At 39.1% G+C, this 21,450-nt stretch overlaps 1 protein-coding gene and 1 pseudogene across 2 annotated transcripts in view; one reads left to right on the top strand and one right to left on the bottom strand.

The window, feature by feature from the left end:
* CCDC158 (coiled-coil domain containing 158) overlaps nt 1–21,450 on the bottom strand; it is a 122,429-nt gene that overhangs the window by 21,667 nt on the left and 79,312 nt on the right. Inside the window, exons 20-23 of the mRNA XM_030922170.1 lie at nt 5,966–6,111; nt 4,078–4,137; nt 2,984–3,043; nt 578–645 (exon numbers count right to left, since the gene is read on the bottom strand). Of these exons, the coding sequence (XP_030778030.1) occupies nt 578–645; nt 2,984–3,043; nt 4,078–4,137; nt 5,966–6,111 (334 nt within the window). The remainder of the gene's footprint in view (nt 1–577; nt 646–2,983; nt 3,044–4,077; nt 4,138–5,965; nt 6,112–21,450) is intronic.
* On the top strand, nt 14,585–17,626 carry LOC104660911 (annotated as a pseudogene). The gene is made up of 2 exons (XR_004054890.1): nt 14,585–14,593; nt 16,530–17,626. The product of XR_004054890.1 is annotated as a sorting nexin-5-like (transcript).

The raw sequence follows: 21,450 nt of genomic DNA, 5'->3' as shown, positions 1-21,450 counted from the left end.
CAAATGGCTAAAGACATCTGCCCTTGCACAGCTCTTGTCTCACAGGGGTGACACAGTATGTGAGAAGATGCTAAGAGTAACTGATAAAAGGAAGAAGGAGCACTAGAAGTGTGGGAAAATAGTGATTTTTATTTTATTTTAATTTACTTTTAGAGACAGGGTTTCGCCATGTTGTCCAGACTGGTCTCGAACTCCTAGGCTCAAGCAATCCACTCACCTTGGCCTCCCAAAGTGCTGGAATAACAGGCATGAGCCATCACACCGGCTGGTTGTGATGTTTAAATGCAGTGATGACAATTAAGTCCCACTGGAAAAGTGACACCTGGGCAAAGGCTGAGCTGAGGTTTTAGCAACGCAAGTTAACACGGCATAAAAGCCCTAACATGGAAGCTGCCTGACATGTTCAAGGAACAGTTTGAGGGTAGATAAAACAAAATGCATGAAAGAGGGAGTAGCAGGAAATGAGGCCAGAGAGTTAACAAGGAGTTGGAAGATACTGCAATTACTTTGGCTTTTACCCTTGTGGAAATGGGGAAACATTGTAGGCTCTATTTCTGTGCTTTCGTTGGAAACTCACCTGCAGATGCGAATGTGAAGCAACCAGAGGGATCTTCCATGTCTCCTGCATGCAATGTGACCGGCTCTCTGGAAGCATAAGAATGGTAATGCCAACATTCCATTTCACAAACACAGTACTAAAATTCATAGATAGAAGCAAGCGAACACAGGCAAATGTGATGGCTTAAAATATAACCTCAAGATGGCAATCATAACCCTAAAGTCCTAAAATACTGTAAGAGGTAGGTTCAAAGTTGCATTATCTTTTTGTATTCAGAATCCATGAAATTTTACAGAATGAAAATATATAATCTTCATTAGAAAATCCATTTTTGTGTGCTAATAGCTATAAAATCCACAACATCTGTTCATGGATTCTAAGAGTTGCAATCTTAATGACTCATTTAGAAATAAAGAAATCAGACCGGGCATGGTGGCTCACGCCTATAATCCCAGCACTTTGGGAGGCTGAGGCTGGTGGATCACGAAGTTAAGAGATCGAGACCATTTGGCCAACTTGGTGAAACTCCGTCTCTACTAAAAATACAAAAATTAGCTGGGTGTGGTGGCATGCACCTGTAGTCCCAGCTACTCGGGAGGCTGAGGCAGGGAAATCACTTGAACCCAGGAGGCAGAGGTTGCAGTGAGCCGGTATCATGCCTTTGCACTCCAGCCTGGGTGACAGAGAGAGACTCTGTCTCAAATAAATAAATAAATAAATAAATAAATAAATAAATAAATATAACAACAACTCATAACATCAGTAGTATCAGTGTACAAAACTATAAGACATATAAGTTGAAGTAAACTACATAGTTCTTTGTGAGTTGGGTACCAATATGAGAATAATATGGCAGCAGTTCTCAAGGTGGTTCCCTTTCAGGAGGTTTGTGAGGTCAAAATTATTTTCATTATGATATTAAGTTGTTATTTGCTTCGTAACTTTCAGTCTCTCACAAATGTACAGTGGAGTTCCCCAGAAGCTCCATGATAGTTGATATGCATATGGGAATCTAGCTGTATTTTATTAACCCAGTTACTGAAATGTAAAACATGTTTTCTCAATGACTTTTTGGAGCATATAGTTATTTTTTATAATAAAGAAAAAGTTATTTTTCATAATTTCGGAATAAAGAAGTATTACAGTACTTTCATTGCTGAAGGAAGCAGATTTTTCTAGTCATGAAGAAACTACTGCAGAGCTTTAATTATCTCAGGGAAGTAGCTTCTCTTTTTCCCATGCCTAGGACTGGGCTCCAACCCCAGTAGCTCAGTGTGGGTACCCAGAGGCAGTACACAGTGGTCATAAACACGGGCTCAGGAACCAGCTAAACCTGAGTTCAAATCTGACCTCCATTGTTTTCAAGCAGTATGACTTTGACAAGTTGCTAAGCAATCTGAGTCTTCATTTCTATGGGAAAATAATGCTTGCCTCATACATGAGATTAGACTAATAAGACAAGTCTAAATCAACTGGAAAATAAGAATTTTTATTAAGAATAATAAGAATAAAACATATGCAGTTGATAGTTGTGGTTATTAATAGGTATGATGTAGTATCATATACCCAGGAGAGAAGGAAATAAAAACATCATTTCTTTTAGGCTACAAGAAAGATTTACACTTGGTCAGTCTGCATCCATGGGTTCTGCAATCACAGATTCAACCAAATGAGAATTGAAAATACTTGGGGAAAAAGAAGATGGTTGTATCTGTACTGAACATGTACAGGCTTTTTTTTCTTGTCATTATTCCCTAAACTATACAATATAACAACTATTTACATAGCATTTACATTGTATTAGGTATTATAAGTAATCTAAGGATGGTTTAAAGAATACGGGAAGATGTGTGTAGGTCATATGCCATTTTATATAAGGGACTTGGGCATCTGTAAATTTTAGTCTCTGCAGGGATCCTGGAACAAATACCCCCATGGATACCAAGGGACAACTGTATTTAGAAAGATTCAAATTCACTGTATTTTGATCAAGTAGCAGAGACAGTAAGAAAATATTTATAATACTATCTTAATCCATTCACTAAACAAATATTTACTGAATGGCTACTAGGTGGCAGGCATTACACTTGGCGCTGAAGACACAGCAATGAATTAGTCCCTACTCTAGATCTTAACGTAGAATTCACGTTCATAATTTTTAATATGTACAGAGGGCTCGGATATCTCTGTTTATTTAGGTGGTGAAAACAGAAAAGACAAAAATAAGTTTTTCCAGGCAGTCCGTCAAAAGACAGACCTCATGATTGTAAGTAACTTGAGGACAGGGCCCATATCTGTCTTGCTCACTATATTCTAAGGGTCTACTGCAGTGCATGGCACATTACAGACAGTTAAAGATCTTTTCAATTAATAATGAATAATCGTAAAAGGGACATTTTGAAAATGGGGGCTGGTGTTTCCTACCTACTAAGAGTTTCACTTGATTTGCTTCCTTCAGTGGAGTCCCTCAACGAGTTGTTGCTTCTGTTGGTAGAGGGATGGGAGAAATCACAGTTTACACAATGTTATTTTCTTACCAATGTAACAAAAGTTTGTGAGGAAAATAATGTATTCTTATGTAGGGTGAAATGATATCATTTGACAGCTGGATAAATAAATCATAAACATTAAACTTAATGATAAAATTGCTTCTCTCAACATTACTTTTAGATAGATATGGATTCAAAAGAGTGAGACTGGGGCATTGGCTCTTCCAGGTGGAGGAAACAGAATGGAGAAAAAGCTTGAAGACAAAAATAAATGAACTTTTGGGAATCAGGAGGAGTCTGGTTTGATTAGAGGATAATACAGGAGTGAAAGCAGAGTGGTCACAAGGGAGATTTGTGTGACCACTCTGGGAGATTCTTCAATGTCAGACTGAGGGACATGTACTTAATGCAGCAGGCAGTGAGGAGCTACTGAAGATTTTCAAGTAATGGCCATAGTGTCTTATACCATGATAAATAATGAATTAACATTAGCCTTTTTTCTTTTTTGGCTAAAGTCAATTTTTGAAAGCTGTCTTTGATTACGGTTTTATTTGGAGTTATGGATTTCATTTCTTTTTGCTTTAAAAATTTTTCATTTAAGAATTCAGCTATTCCATTATTGATGAAAATAGGATTGTTTTCGATAAGGTGCTTATAGTCCTAAACTGAAGTTTTTATAGTTTCCTTCTGAACCATACTTTTCTCAAAAGTTATGTAAGCCATTGTAAATATGTGTAAATGTAGAAAAAATCTTCCATTTTTTGGTATGGCATACCATATTAATAGCTTCATATGGATCAATATCAGCAAATTTTAAAGTAAGAAAAAATGTCTATTGAGTTGATTTCTAGAAACTAAATTACTTCAGTACATTTCACTGAAATCTTTCTTAAAGTCAGTTAAACAATGAACCCAATATGCCCATTAAGTGTCATGTAAACTTATGTCCAAACAGACTTCTCAAATTACAAAGCCACATATAAAATAGTTGGACAATTAACTTGATCCAGAATCTCAGATTCTTCTTACCTATGGCACATGTCTGATCTCAGGCTGGATTCAGTGATGCAATCTCTTACCCTATCCTCTCTGTATAGAAAATACAACTCTCAATTAATCATATAAAGCACAATTTCATCCATGTCTTTTTAGACTAATCAATTGCTTACATATATTCAATTTTTCTTTTAGTGACAGCTGTGGATTTTAGGCCTCCAAGCAAATTTTGCAAAGGGCTCTGGAGTTCATCAACTGAGAAATGCTTTCCTCCCATGAATTCTTTTTTTTTTTTTTTTCTGAGACAGAGTCTCGCTCTGTCGCCCGGGCTGGAGTGCAGTGGCCGGATCTCAGCTCACTGCAAGCTCCGCCTCCCGGGTTTGCCATTCTCCTGCCTCAGCCTCCCGAGTAGCTGGGACTACAGGCGCCCGCCACCTTGCCCGGCTAGTTTTTTGTATTTTTTAGTAGAGACGGGGTTTCACCATGTTAGCCAGGATGGTCTTGATCTCCTGACCTCGTGATCCGCCCGTCTCGGCCTCCCAAAGTGCTGGGATTACAGGCTTGAGCCACCGCGCCTGGCCCCTCCCATGAATTCTTAAAAGCTTTAGGCTGAGTTTAGGCTTAGTGACAAGGTCATTTATAGGATTATAGCAAATTAACATAAACTGTCTAAAGGTAGGGACCAAATCTATTCATGTTGAATACTATAGTCCAATAGCGTCCAAGCCCATCATTAGTGGCTAGAGTGGTGGAAGCTGATCAGGGAAGACCTGGTAATCCCTCAGAATGATCAGTGCTGGGAGCGGGGTCTCCAACTTTTACTTCTGGCTTTTCCTCTGCTTCGTAGGAGGAGGAATGTTAATCTATGCCTAAATTTACAAATCTGTCAAATAAGTGTAATAATACTGCCCTGGATTGGAAGGCATATTATAGTTATGACAAAAATGGAAGTGCTCTGAAAATGAAAATGTTCATTGGAGTTGCTAGTGGAACAGTTCCGACGTTATGTGCTTCAGATAATGTAATGTTATACTAGGGCAACTGGGCTGTTACTAATGTTTTACTATTATTACTAATAATTAACAATTAGATAAACTCAGCTAATATTTTGCTACCTCAGGTAAATATACACAAATTGGACATCATAAGAAGCTGGAGATTATTTATATATAGGTATTATTTCAGGAACTATTACTTTTAGGTATTTGTCATATAATCAGAAAATGAATATTACAATAATGGGCTATTATAACTCTAAAATATATATACCATATCAAAATGCTTTAAGATAAGCTAAGCTAAATGATAACACACAAAAGTAAAACCCACTCTCTGAAAGAATAGGAGACTCTCACTGATGTCTGTAGCTGTGTGCAAGGAAGGGCTGCTGAACTGGCTGAATCCTTTTTGGATCTAATCTTTTACTAATATGATATAATCAAATCAAGTCATTGGCATGAATGCAGAGAAAACGAAGTATTTCCTATTATCTTCTACTTGGAGACTATGTAGTTCTCAATGTTCTAGTTTTATCTTCACCATTGAACTGTGTGGCTGCAGACATGTCGACCTTTTGAGATGTGTTTTTCTCATTTACAAAATGGGATAAATAAACCCTGCTCTGCCTTGTCTCAACCAATAAGATTATGGATATAAAATTTACAAACATAACTTTGGGTGACACCTTGCACTAAGTATTTTCTGAATAGAATGACTGTATTGTTTTCTCTTAATGTCAAGTTGTTTTACATTTGCTTAACTCCTCCATTTTCATATTGTTTTATGTGGTAACTTCAGGTACCTTTTAAAGTTATTTAAACCTCACCCTCCCAGAGAGTAACATGTGAATAACTCAATGGCAAACCATTCAAGAGATGAGCTTTCCCATTCTGTGTGTACACATCCTTACACAGCCACATACAAGGCTCCCAGAGATGTTCTTCCATCTTCCTCTGTCTTGCTCAGAGACACAGCTGGCTCCTCATTGATCACGCTTCTCAACTCTTGGAGAAGCTGTTTCAGGTCCCTTGTTGGATCTTCCTTCAGTGTGTTAGCTTTCGTAGAGTGCTGAATTAAAACAATTTACAAACAAAGACACTTATTTTTTCAGATTCCTATGCTATTTCCTATCACAAAATTAATACAACTGGTAAACAGAAATTATGGAAAAGCAAGAAGAGGAAAACAAAAACATCACCCATAAGTTTATTACACAGAGATAATCAATAATAACCAGGAAATAATCAATAGAGTACTATATCTAATTTATATGTGCGTGGACACATATACACATGTGGGGCCAAACTACATACGTTTATTTTTAAACTACTTTTGTTTTAAAACGTTAACAATTTAGTATGAATATCCTTACTATGTCATTAAATATTTTCAAATATTTACACATGGACAAAATAATTTTCAATACTTTGTTTAAAGCTAAGCTAATTTGATAGAGCAGTGGAACTTGAGAAGTAAGAAGCTCTTTAGAGATGAGTTAATCTACCCCCCACATTTTACTGATGAGGAAAGAAACATCCAATATTTTCTAACTGTGTTAGTTGGTGTTTAAGAATAATATGAGATTTTCAGAATGATAGTGTTCCCCAATAAATCTTTATAATATAATAAGGAATACAGACATTTTCAACAGGCACATCAAGAGGGGAAACCAAATGATCAGAGTGCACTGAGGAGCAGGTAGACTCGGGCTATCCCTGAGCTATTGTAGCTGCAGGAGTCCATCCCACTGAAAAGTTACACCTGTCACACAGATTGGCTGCTGAGGGATGAACATTGCAGATTTTTTATTCGTTGGGCTTTGATTTGCTAGGGTTTATGCCAACGAAGAGCTGATGTTACTGGTATAATATAATCTTCATATTCTCCTCTTCTCAACTCCACTAATAAACCAATATAATATCCAGCTGAAGATATGAAGAGTTCTGACTAACTGAATGTGTGCTAAGTATGTCTTCCCAGTTTACTGATGGCTATCTTACCTGGAAATTGTCATGATGAGGCAGTCTAAAGTTTCATAAATTACACTCCACTCAATTATTAAATTTGACTCCATTTGCTTAAAAATATAAGGATGTGAATCACTTTCTCAATTGTGAATAAAAACATTTGTCTCTAAAAAGATGATTCAATTTTACCAAACACTGGTTTTGTTCTTGCCCTCACCGTAATATGCATAATACCCAATATGGGATTAAACCTCACAAAGTTTATAAAGAAAATCTTATCCTATGGCAATATTCACTCACCTTAGTTATAACCTGGACTTCTTATCTTCCCATCTTCTGCCCACCAGAAAGTTTATCAAATAAGCTTTGGCAATTACTGTTAAAATTTTTGAGCCATTGACATTTATTATAAATGAGCAATGTAAAACCCATAAACATATATAAATATGCTGTTCTCCCCTGTCATTGTGACACCTAGGTTCTTTGAGAGTGACTGACGCTTTACAATATGTAAGTTTTGTTTGCTTGTTTTTGAGACAGAGTCCCACTCTGTCACCTAGGCTGGAGTGCAGTGACATGATCTCAGTTTACTGCAACTTCCATCTCCCAGGCTCTTTTTACTGCAACTTCCATCTCCCAGGCTCAAGCAATCCTTCTGCCTCAGCACCTCCAGTAGCTGAGGACTACAGGCATGCACCACCATGACTAGCTAACTTTTTTGTAGAATGGGGTTTTGCCATATTGCCCTGGATGAGCTCAAACTCCTGGACTCAGGCGATCCACGCATCTTGGTTTACCAAAGTGCTGGGATCACAGGCGTGAGCCACTGTGCTGGCTGACATGAGGTTTGAAAAAGCATTCAATTGGCCAGGTACAGTGGCTCACGCCTGTAATCCCAGCACTTCGGGAGGCCGAGGCAGGCGGATCACAAGGTCACGAGATTGAGACCATCCTGGCTAACACGGTGAAACCCCGTCTCTACTAAAAATACAAAAAATTAGCCAGGTGTGGTGGCGGGTGCCTGTAGTCCCAGCTACTTGGGAGGCTGAGGCAGGAGAATGGCGTGAACCCGGGAGGCGGAGACTGCAGTGAGCTGCGATTGTGCCACTGCAATCCAGCCTGGGAGAGAGAGTGAGACTCCGTCATAAAAAAGAAAAAAAAAAAAAAAAGCATTTCAATTTACCATTCACTTAGAAATTAATTGTAATTAGTCCTATGACATTCTTTTATTGACTTTATCCCAATACTTACCTTTCAAACTTCTATGTGTGTTTCTCCTCCAATCAAAATGTAAGCTCCACAGAGGCAAGGACTTGATTTGATCATCATTGTCTTTATATATTCCATTACATATAACCCATACTTTGGTTGGGTATAAAAATTACAAAAATATCAAGGCTGGAGGGGTCCTGAAAATCATTTGGTACTAGTCCAACTCCCATATCAGAAGTGATGAAGAATTCTCTTTATGACATTCCAGTAATATGCTTATCTGGCCTTTGCTTGATCACCAAAGATCAAGGAAGGCAGTTTAATATTTATATAGTTTCACATCTTTTAAAGAAAAGCTTCCCTCCATACCCATACACTTTCCAACCCTTGTCACAGTTCTAACACCTAGGATCATAAGAAATGAGCATAACATAACCCTTTAAAAATGATACTTATTTTATCATATACTCATACACCCCCTCCTTACTTCCCAACACACACCTCAGGCTAAATTTACTCAGGAAAAGTCTGAGCAGAGCAGAGAGCTGTCCCCCTTGCTTGATCTGGATGCTATCATTAAAACCTTTTTTGGTTGCCACACAATAACACCAACTGAGACTGAGCAGGCAGTCAACTGAGAATCCTTATGTCTTTTCCAGAAGTTCTCAATAAGCTTCCTCTTCTGTGTCTTATACCTTGTACTTTGGGGTATTTACTATAACAATAGAAATGTCTTTCTTTCCTCTCTCTGAGACAGAGTTTCATTCTTTCACCCAAGCTGGAGTGTGATGATGCGATCATGGATCACTGCCGCCTTGACCTCTCAGGTTCAATTGATCATTCTGCCTCAGTCTCCTGAGTAGCTGGGACTATAGGTGCACGCCACCACACCCAGCTATTTTTTTTTTGTTTGTATTTTTTGTAGGGATGGGGTTTTGCCATGTTGGCCAGGCTAGTCTCCAATTCCTGGGCTCAAGCAATCTGCCTGCCTCGGCCTCCCAAAGTGCTCCCATGTGAACCACCATGCCTGGCCGATTTACGTTTTATTTAGTCAAAATTATCTATCTTTCTTTTTAATGTTTGTATAGCTTATAATGGTTTTATTAATTCATGTTAAATACTTCATTGGTTAATTCATAGGAAATACACTTTGATTTATAACATGAGCAAAATACACTTTTTAAAATTAGGAAATAGCACTGCTGGGTGCGGTGGCTCATGCCTGTAATCCTCGCACTCTGGGAGGCCAAGGCGGGTGGATCACCCAGGTCAGGAGTTTGAGACCAGCCTGGCCAACATGGTGAAACCCCATCTTTACTAAAAATACAAAAAATTAGCTGGATGTCGTAGTGCACACCTGTAATTCCAGCTACGTAGGAGGCTGAGGGAGGAGAATCGCTTGAAACCGGGAGGCGGAGGTTGCAGTGAGCCGAGATCATGCCATGGCACTCCAGCCTGGGCAACAAGAGCAAAACTCCATCTCAAGAAAAAAAAAAAGAAGAAAAGAAAACAGCTAGGAAATAGTTCTAAAATACAGTTACATACAACTCTTATCAGGCTTGTAAAGAAATAAACACATGCTCTTCCTGAAGTTACCAGAGCCCAACAAAGGATCCTGCTCTCCCCCACCCCAGTCCTTTGACCCTTAGAACAAGGGTCCCCAAACCCTGGACGCGTACCGGCCCATGGTCTGTGAGGAATGAGGCCGCACAGCAGGAGGTGAGTGATGGGACAGTGGGTGAAGCTTCATCTGTATTGGTAGCTGCTCCCCATCACTCACATTACCACCTGAGCTCCGCCTCCTGTCAGATCAGGGGTGGCATTAGATTCTCATAGGAGTGTGAACCCTCTTGTGAACTGCACAAGCAGGAGATCTAGGTTGCACACTCCTTATGGGAATCTAATGCCTGATGATCTGAGGTGGAGCTAAGGCAGTGATGCTAGTGCTGGGGAGTGGCTGCAAATACAGATTAATATTAGCAGAAGCCGGGTGCAGTGGCTCACACCTGTAATCCCAGCATTTAGGGAGGCTGAGGTGGGTGGATCACGAGGTGAGGAGTTCGAGAACAGCCTGGCCAACATAGCAAAACCCCGTCTCTACTAAAAATACAAAAATTAGCTGGGCATGGTGGCATATGTCTGTAGTCCCAGCTACTCGGGGGGCTGAGGCAGAAGAATCGCTTGAACCTGGGAGGCAGAGGTTGTGGTGGGCCAAGATCGTGCCACTGCACTCCGGCCTGAGCAACAGAGTGAGACTCCGTCTCAAAAAAACAAAAACAAAACAAAAAACATTAGCAGAGAGGGCTGACTGCACAAAGACCATAATAAATCAATTGCTTGCAGACTTATCAAAACCCTATCAGTATGTGGCAAGTAACAATTAAGCTGCATCTGGTGGCTGGTTTTATAGTGGTGAGTGAGTTGATGTACTCAACTGTACAGCTGCACCTGGTGGCAGGCTTTAAGTCAGAACTAGACACTGATTTTAGTCCATGTGTGTCCTGCCCATTATCTGATTTACCACTTTGCCTGCACCTCTTTCCTGCACTGAACACTTGTCTCAGTCAGTTTTGGTAAGCCCACAAGCTAACCCTCGCCAAAATGGATAAAAACAATCATCAATGGAAAGCTTCTTTGAAAAGGGGGAAAGACCGAATGATGAGACAGCAGAAGGCTCTAAGACTGCCAACAAAAAGAAAGCTGCATTGAAAAGAAAGCTGCATTTAAAAGAAAATACCAAGAGTCCTACTTAAATTACAGGTTCATTGCAATAGGTGATTCACATTCTCCAAGCCCTTTTAATAATATGTGGTGACCAGCTATCCAATGAAACCATGAAACCTTCAAAACTGCTTTATCACATGGAGACAAAGCACCCTGCATTAAAAGACAAGCCTTTGGAGTTTTTCAAAAAAAAGAAAAAAAGAAAAACAAATGGCGAACATGAAGAACAGAAGCATTTATTGAATACCACCACTCCGTCAAATGTGTCTGCACCGAGAGCATCATTCTTGGTGGCTAAACGCATCGAGAAAGTGAAGAAGCCCCTTACTATTGGCGAAGAGCTGATCCTGCCTACTGCTAAGCATGTTTGTCGTGAACTTTCAGGAGAAGCTGCAGTTCAAAAGGTGACATGTGTTTCTCTTTCAGCTAGCACCATAACTAGACATATAGATGAAATAGCAGAGGATAGTGAGGCACAATTGTTAGAGGGTTAACGAATCACCATGGTACACAATCCAGAGTGACAAGTCTATTGATTTTGACAACAAGGCAACAATGCTTGTTTTTGTGCTACATATTTCTCAGGAGGATGTGCAGGAGCATATGTTATATGTGCTTTTGCTGCCAAACACCACCACAGCTGCAGAACTATTCAAGTCTTTGAATGATTACATATCAGGGAAACTAGTCATTTTGTGTTGGTATATGCATGGACAGAGCGGTTGCCATGACTGGACAGCTTTCTGGTTTCACTACTCAGGTCAAAGAGGTTGATTCTGAATGTGAGTCTATGCACTGTGTCATCCACAGAGAGATGCTGGCTAACCGAAAAATGTCACCTGAACTTAACAATGTTTTGCAGGATGTGATTACAATTATTAACCACAGTAAAGTACATGCCTTTAACTCGTCTGTTCACACAGCTCTGCGAGGAGATGGACACAGAGCATATACGTCTTCTCTTATACAAAGAAGTGAGATGGCTTTCTAAAGGTAGATAGATCACTGACTAGAGTTTTTGGGTTATGAGAGCCACTCTAGAGATTTCTTTTAGGAAAAAGTCACCACTGGCAGCACATTTCAGTGACACAGAATGGGTCACAAAACTTGCTTACTTGTGTGACATATTCAACTTACTCAACAAAATCTGTCACTTCAGGGGAAAATAACAACTGTGTTCAAGTTGGCAGATAAAGGGGCTGCATTCAAAGTCAAACTGGAATTATGGGAGCAACGAGTTAACACTGGAATTTTTGACATGTGTCAAAATTATCAGAGATTTTGAAAGAGGCTCTGCCAAGGCCTCCTTTCTCCCAGCTAGTGCATGATCACCTATCTCAGCTTTCGAAAGAGTGTAAGCATTACTTCCCAACCACAAAAGACCCCCAAACTGGAAAGGAATGGATCCGTCACCCATTTGTCAATAAACCAGGTGCATTGGCTTTGTCCATGCTAGAAGAGGATCAACTGCTTGAGATTGCAAATGACAGTGGCTTTAAAAGTTATGTTTGAGACAACTTCAAATCTCCCTATGTTCTGGATTAAAGTCAAGGCAGAATATCCTGAGATTGCTACAAAAGCATGGAAGAGCCTGCTTCCATTTCCAACATCCTATCTTTGTGAAGCAGCGTTTTCTGCAGTGACAGCAACCAGACGAGATTAGGGAGTAGACTGGACATAAGCAACACACTTCGGGTGTCACTGTCTCCCATCACCTCCAGATGGGACCATCTAGTTGCAGGAAAACAAGCTCAGAGATACCACTGATTCCACAATATGGTGAGCTGTATAATTATTTCATTATATATTACAATGTAATAATAATAGAAATAAAGTGAACAATAAATGTAATGCACTTGAATCATCCCAAAATCATTCCCCGCCTCAACCTGTTCCATGGAAAAACTGTCTTTCATGAAACTGGTCACTGGTGCCAAAAAGGTTGGGAACTGCTGCCTTAGGATACACATTAAGGCTATTTCTAGGGCACATATATTTGCAGGGTAAAACTTATACAAGCCTTTTGTGCTATGGGAAGACTATAAGCTTATACATTAAGTTGTGAAGCTTAAGGTTTATTTTGTGGTTTGGTTAGTTTCCTATTACATTCTGACTCTGAAATCATTGACTTTGAAATCATTTTATGTTAGACTTGTTTCTAAAATTTTTCATAAATTATATCTTTAATGTACTTCTATCTTCTCCAATACTGCTTTTTCTAATGGCCTTAAGTCTATTACAGGCAAACTTACAAGTCATGATGTAAGATAAGTAAGGCCTAGGGAGAGTGTACTCCTCAACCAGTTCTGTCTCCATTCTCCAAAGATAGAAGATAAATGAAAAAGCTAAAAATAACAGCTTGATCTCATTCAGTTTGAATTCAACCACTCTATTTTGAGAATGTCTGCCCCAAACCCATCTCTTATATTTATATTCCTTTTAGAGCATAGTTATAAAATGGAATATAAGTACACTATTTACATAATATATTAGGAATAGATGGGCAGGAAACAGGAAAAAAGTTAGAAAGCGTTGCTAAAAATCTTGCCCACAACATGTGTATTCCATTGGCAAAGATCAAGCGCAGCAATAACAAATGGTAGTGCATAGGAATAGAATCTGATACACAACCAAAATCAATTCTAGCATCCTAGATATATTTTACTTCTTATGTTAAAATAGCCACTATTTGAAATATTAATCTAAAATGCTCCTATATCAAACTATCAGTTATACATATGTGCATATGTATGTATATGTCTATGTGTGTACACACACAAAAATACAGTACATACATGTTCTAGGTGTTTGAGTTTGGGCCAAATTACACAATATTACTTTTCTGGTTTTCCTACTTTCTTACTTTTAACACAGGAAAATCACCTGGATAATTTCAACTGTCTTTGAATCTTTAAAACTGTGTGATCCTCATTCACAAAGACTAATGAAACACAATAATAGTTCATATAGGGTATCTATTTACATCATCAACTTAAAATTATTTTTATAAACATCAATCATCTGCATAATGTAGAGAAATAGTACAGTATAACAGTTAAGGACATAAGTTCTGGACTCAGGCTGTCTGGGTAAGTCTTGCCGAAATTATTATTACTATTATTATTTTTTGAGAGAGAGAGTCCTACTCTGCTGCCCAGGTACTGCAACCTTGTACTCATTGGCTCAAGCAATCCTTCTGCCTCGGTCTCCTGACTAGGACTACAAGCAAATGCCAATATGCCTGATTAATTTTTTTTAACTTTGTAGAGACGAGGTCTCACTACTTTGCCCAGGCTAGTCTCAAACTCCTGGTCTCAAGCAACCCTCCATCCTCAGTCCCCACAAAGTGTTGGAATTTCAAGCATTAACCACAGTGCCCAAACTCAAGTGTATTTTTGCTGTGTAAACCATGTGTAAGTCACTTAGCTTCTTCAAGCCTCAGTTTCCCTGTCTGTAAAATAGGGATAATAATAGCACTTACCTCATGTTAAGTAGTTGTGGGAAATGAACTAATCTCCATAAGTACTTTGCACAGTGCCTGGCAAAGGAGTTTTCAGTAAATCTAAGCTATTATTAGAATTGTAAAATAAAGAGACTAAAATCAAGATAAATAATAAATGAAGGGGCAATGTAGAACAATGCAAACAGTAATATTCTGCTTCTAAACTTGGCATTAACTTCTGTACTATCCTAAGCCCCATTTTAATGACACTAAAGGAATTAAGAAGGATAAAGAGGAAAGGACAGATAACATTAGATTAGTAATGCTAACAAAATTTTGGGAGGTGGCAGGCAAATGGGTAATTCATAATTAATTTAGCAAAACAAAGTTAAAACTTAAAGTACCTGCACAGAAGCTGCCAATGTGAAGCAAGCTACTCTGCCTCTGAGTATTCCAGGAAGGCTCAGGAATTGGAGGTCTCATGTATTTCAAAGTCCAGGGTAAGAAATAGGGCAGAAAAATTGGAGGATTGGCTAAGTCTATAGGAGAAGCTGTTAGAATCCCAGAAGCTGTCTCCATATACTCAGGTCATTACTCATTCTTTCCCCCAAATGAATTTAGAGGCTTAACCTTTGGGTAAGGTTGAACCAAAGGACTTTGGACTCCATAGAGATATCTATCTTGTAAGGTTGCAAATGTTAAATATGAGTATTAAGTGAGACTGCATAGATATATATATATTAATAGTTACCCTAGACTTCCTCTCCCACTCACTTAACAGAATTCTGACAGACTTATACCTCTAAGTCAGGAATAAGAGATCCCTCTTTGGGGAAACTGATCAGCCCAAGACTAAAGACCTATAGATAACTTTTGGGTCCCTCAATAAAAAAGCAATACCTAACCATCTACCAGTTGAAAAGCCCCGACAACCTTACACAAAGCTTTCAATAGCTTTTTAGGGCCTCAGTCTTAAATATGAATGGATATCCAAGGGTCACCCAGCATTAAAAGAAAGTCTCTACAAAAACAATGAATTCCAAGAAACATTGATAACTCAGGTAACACAAAAAATTATTTAAAAACCAAAGTTAACATCCTTAAAGAGAAACAAGAAAGTATTGACTGGACATGGTGGCTCATGCTTGTAATTCGAATAGTTTGGGAGGCTGAGGTAGGCAGATCACTTGCGGTCAGGAGTTTGAGACCAACCTGGCCAACATGGCGAAACCCCATCTCTACTAAAAACACAAAAATTAGCCAGATGTGGTGGGGGGTGCCTGTAATCCCAGCTGCTCAGGAGGCTAAGGCATGAGAATTGCTTGAACCCAGGAAATGGAGGTTGTAGTGAGCCGAGATCGCGCAACTGTACTCCAACCTGGGTGACACAGTAAGACTGCATCTCAAAAAACAAAACAAACAAACAAACAAACAAAGTGTTGTATTCATGAAAGAACAGAAAGCTACATAAAGAGAAGACTTTAGAAAACAACAACAAAAAAAATGAGCAAAAGCTGGAAACATTCCCTTTGAAAACTGGCACAAGACAAGGATGCCCTCTCTCACCACTCCTATTCAACATAGTATTGGAAGTTCTGGCCAGGGCAATCAGGCAAGAGAAATAAAGGATATTCAAATAGGAAGAGAGGAAGTCAAATTGTCCCTGTTTGCAGATGACATGATTGTATATTTAGAAAACCCCACTGCCTCAATCCAAAATCTCCTTAAGCTGATAAGCAACTTCAGCAAAGTCTCAGGATACAAAATCAATGTGCAAAAATCACAAGCATTCCTATACACCAATAACACACAGACAGCCAAACCGCGAGTGAACTCTCATTCACAATTACTTCAAAGATAATAAATTACCTAGGAATCCAACTTACAAGGGACGTGAAGGACCTCTTCAAGGAGAACTATAAACCACTGCTCGAGGAAATAAGAGAGGACACAAACATGTAACCCATTAAACCTTTTGAAGAGGCAGCTTTGCTGGTGGTATTGTCTTGTGCCACAGTGAGTCGTAAGTAAAATCTGAACCAAAAGTGAGTTTATGAAGACCGGTGGGCAGGAGCTCAAGAACTGCAGGGTTGTCCTGCAGCCAGTGCCTGATGTGCCCCAGCTGGGAAGCTGATGAATAGCTGAGATCTGTATCTGTGGACCTGAATGTTGATCCCTCGCTTCAGATTGACATACCTGATGCACTCAGTGAGAGAGATAAAGTCACATTTACAGTGCACACAAAGACCACACTGCCCACGTTTCAGAGCCCAGAGTTTTATGTTACAAGGCAACATGAAGACTTTGTGTGGCTACATGACAGTCTTATTGAAACAACAGACTATGCTGGGCTTATTATTCCACCTGCTCCTATGAAGCCTAACTTCAGTGGTCCTGGAGAGAAGATGCAGAAACTGGGAGAAGATGAAGGGTCTATGACCAAAGAAGAATTTGCCAAGATAAAACAAGAACTGGAAGCCTACGTGTTGGGTGGAAAAATACTAAAGAGATGTTTGTTGGCTTCTTTAAAAGTGTGGTGAAAAGTGCTGATGAAGTCCTTTTTACTGGAGTCAGGGAGGTAGATGACTTCTTTGACCAAGAGAAGAACTTCCTTATTAACTATTATAATAGGATCAAATATTCTTGTGTGAAAGTTGACAAAATGACCAGATCTCATAAAAATGTTGCCGATGTCTATATCCACACTGCAGCCTGCTTACATAGCCTGGCTTTATAAGAGCCCACAGTCATCAAAAAGTACCTATTGAAGGTTGCTGAGCTATTTGAAAAACTTAGGAAAGTAGAGGATCAAGGTTCATCAGATGAAGATTTGAAGCTAAGAGAGCTCCTCTGATACTACATGCTCAACATCGAAGCTGCTAAGGATCTCTCATACAGATGCACCAAAGCCCTCATTGATTATGAGAACTCAAACAAAGCTCTGGATAACACCCGGTTAGAGAGCAAAGACGTCAGGTTGGCTGAGGCACACCAGCAGGAGTGCTGCCAGAAATTTGAACAGCTTTTCGAATCTGCAAAAGAAGAACTGATACATTTCAAACCAAAGAGAGTGGCAGCATTTAGGGAGATTCTAATTGAAATGTCTGAACTGGAAATAAAACATGCCAGGAACTATGTCTCCCTTTTGCAGAGCTGTATTGACTTGTTCAAGAATAACTGATATGCCTTCACTCAGAAGAAAAGAAATGAATGTGAAAGAAAACCAAGCATCACTTGCACTTAAGGCATTACCATGGAAGATATATTAGCTTTAACTTTAGTTTAAAATTATGTGAATTAATATTTTGATTTCTGCAAATCTTAAAAAAAAAGAGGACACAAACAAATGGAAAAACATTTGATGCTCATGGATAGGAAGAATCAATATCGTGAAAATGGCCATATTGCCCAAAGTAATTGGTAGATTCAATGATATCCCCATCAAGCTACCATTCACTTTCTTCACAAAATTAGAAAAAACTACTTTAAATTTCATATGGAACCAAAAAGGAGCCCACATTGTCAAAACAATCCTAAACAAAAAGAACAAAGCTGGAGGCATCACGCTACCTGACTTCAAACTATATTACAAGTCTACAGTAACCAAAACAGCATGGTACTGATACTAAAACAGATATATAGACCAATGGAACAGAACAGAGGCTTCAGAAATAATGCCACACATCTACAACCATCTGATCTTTGACAAACCTGACAAAAACAAGCAATAGGGAAAGGATTCCCTATTTAATAAATGACGTTGGGAAAACTGGCTAGCCATATGCAAAAAACTGAAACTGGACCCTTTCCTTACATTTTATACAAAAATTAACTCAAGACGGATTAAAGACTTAAACATAAGATCTAAAACCTTAAAAACCCTAGAAGAGAACCTAGGCAATACCATTCAGGACGTAGGCATGGGCAAAGACTTCACGACTGAAACACCAAAAGCAATGACAACAAAAGCCAAAATTGACAAATGGGATCTAATTAAACTAAAGAGCTTCTGCACAACAAAATAAACTAGGCTGGACGCAGTGGCTCACACCTGTAATCCCAGCATTTTGGGAGGCCAAGCTGGATGGATCACAAGGTCAAGCAATTGAGACCATCCTGGCCAACATGGTGAAACTCTGTCTCTCCTAAAAATACAAAAATTAGCTGGGCATGGGGGCACATGCCTGTAGTCCCAGCTACTTGGGAGGCTGAGGCAGGAGAATCACTTGAACCCAGGAGACGGAGGTTGTAGTGGGCAGAGATCATGTCGCTGCACTCTAGCCTGGTGACAGAACAAGACTGTCTCAAAAAAAAAAAAAAAAAAAAAAGAAACTATCATCAGGGTGAACAGGCAACACACAGAATGGGAGAAAATTTTTGCAATCTATCTATCTGACAAAGGGCTAATCTCCAGAATCTACAAAAAGCTTCACCAAATTTACAAGAAAAAAACAACTCCATCAAAAGGTGGGTGAAGGATATGAACAGACACTTCTCAAAAGAAGACATTTATGCAGCCAACAAACATGAAAAGAAGCTCATCATCATTGGTCATTAGAGAAATGCAAATCAAAACCACAATGAGATACCATCTCATGCCAGTTAGAATGGCGATTATTAAAAAGTCAGGAAACAACAGATGCTGGAGAGGATGTGGAGAAATAGGAATGCTTTTACACTGGTGGTGGGAGTGTAAATTAGTTCAACCATTGTGGAAGACAGTAAGGCAATTCCTCAGGGATCTAGAACCAGAAATACCACTTGATCTAGCAATCCCATTATTGGGTATATACCCAAAGGATCATAAATCATTCTACTACAAAGACACATGCACACGTATATTTATTGCAGCACAATTCACAATAGCAAAGACTTGGAACCAACCCAAATGCCCAGCAATGAGAGACTGGATAAAGAAAATATGGCACATACACACCATGGAATACTATGCAGCCATAAAAAAGGATGAGTTCATGTCCTTTGCAGGGACATGAATGAAGCTGGAAACCATCATTCTCAGCAAACTAACACAAGAACAGAAAACCAAACACCACATGTTCTCACTCATAAGTGGGAGTTGAACAATGGAAACACATGGACACAGGGAGGGGAACATTACACACTAGGGCCTGTCCAGGGGTGGGGGTCTAGGGGAGGGATAGCATTAGGAGAAATACCTAGTGTAGATGGCAGGTTGATGGGTGCAGCAAACCACCATGGCACATGTATACCTATGTAACAAACCTGCACATTCTGCACATGTATCCCAGAAATTAAAGTATAATTTTAAAAAATTAAAAGAAGAAAGAAAATTGTCTAGAACCCAAAATTATCCTGTAATTTTTTCACATACAGTGTCCAGACTCAATTATTTAAAGAGGAAGCAGAGACCAAACAACAACGTGACTAGAAACCAAGGGAAAAAATCGACACAGGCTCAGAGGGGATTCAAATAATATAATCATCATGTGCCAATTTTTAAAACAGCTATTTTCTTACTCTGGGTTTTTATAGGGAAGTATCTTAAACTGGGTAATTTATAAACAACAGAAATTTATTGTTCACGGTTCAGGCTGGGAAGTGCAAGATCAAGATGCCAGCAGATTCAGCATTTGGTGAGGAGCTCTTCCTCATAGATGGCATCTTCTATGTGTACTCACATGGGAGAAGGGGCAAACAAGCTCTCTCAAGCCTCTTTCATAAAAGTGCACTAATGCCAGGCATGGTGGCTCATGCCTGTAATCCCAGCACTTTGGGAGGCCGAAGTAGGCGGATCACGACGTCAGGAAATTGAGACCATCCTGGCTAACACGGTGAAACCCCGTCTCTACTAAAAAAAAAAAAAAAATTAGCCAGGTGAGGTGGCGGGTACCTGTAGTCCCAGCTGCTCAGGAGGCTGAGGCAGAAGAATGGCATGAACCCAGAAGGCGGAACTTGCGGTGAGCCAAAATCACACCACTGTACTCCAGCCTGGGCAACAGAGCGATACACTGTCTCAAAAAAAAAAAAAAAAAAAAAAAAAAGACACTAATACCATTTGTGAGGGCAAAGCCCTTATGACCCAATCACCTCCCACAGGTTCCACCTTGGGGTTTAGGTTTCAACATATGAATCTATGGGAAAACACAAACATTTGGACCATAACATATACTTAACAATACAAAAAAGTAAAAGATAATATTGAGAATTTCTGTAAGGATCTTGTTAAAAAACATGAATTAAATGGAAATCTAGTACTAAATACCACAATTTCTAAAATGAAGAACTTAATTGATGGGTTTAATACATTAGACTCAGGTGAAGGGAGAATTAATTATCTGGAAAATAGGCCAGAAAAGCACAGAGACAAAAGGATGGGCAAAAGTGAAAAGAATACAAAGACATATAAGGAATGATGAAAAAACAATTAATACATGTGATTAGAGTCCCAGAGGGAAAAAAGAAAGTAAAGAAAACAAACTGAGTAGATAAGTGATGAAAATTTTCTCAAATTGATGGAGATTTCAATCCATGCATCAGGAAGACCACCACCCTTAAGAAAGATAGATACAAAGACCAGCACATCTAGGCACATAATAGGCAAACTGTTATACACCAAAACAAAGAGAAAATCTTGAAAACAGTCAGAGAAAAAACTACCTCCAAAACAGCAACAAGATTTACGATTGACTTATCAGTGGAAATAATGGAAACCTGAAGACAATGTTCTACAGTGAATTCATTCATCCATGAGATAAATATTTATTGAATATATGCTAGACACTGTTACAGGTACTCAGCAAACATCAGTGAACAAAACAAAGAATGAATATTACTTTTATTATGTAAAATTATATAATAAACATTTTTAAGAGAAGGAATTAATTGTATAAAGCATGTCTGATGGTACATTTTTAAAATCTAGTTCATTTTTGCTGTTAGAATTATTATTTAAAAACTTAGGTTGAGGCCAAGAGCAGTGGCCCCCACCTGTAATCCCAGCACTTTGGGAAGCCAAGGTGGAAGGATTGCTTGAGCCCAGGAGTTTGAGACAAGCCTGGGCAACATGGTGAAACTCTGTCT

Source organism: Rhinopithecus roxellana, chromosome 2 (genome assembly GCF_007565055.1).
Source record: "Rhinopithecus roxellana isolate Shanxi Qingling chromosome 2, ASM756505v1, whole genome shotgun sequence".
Lineage (NCBI taxonomy): Eukaryota > Metazoa > Chordata > Mammalia > Primates > Cercopithecidae > Rhinopithecus > Rhinopithecus roxellana.
This window is presented reverse-complemented; position numbering and strand designations above follow the sequence as displayed.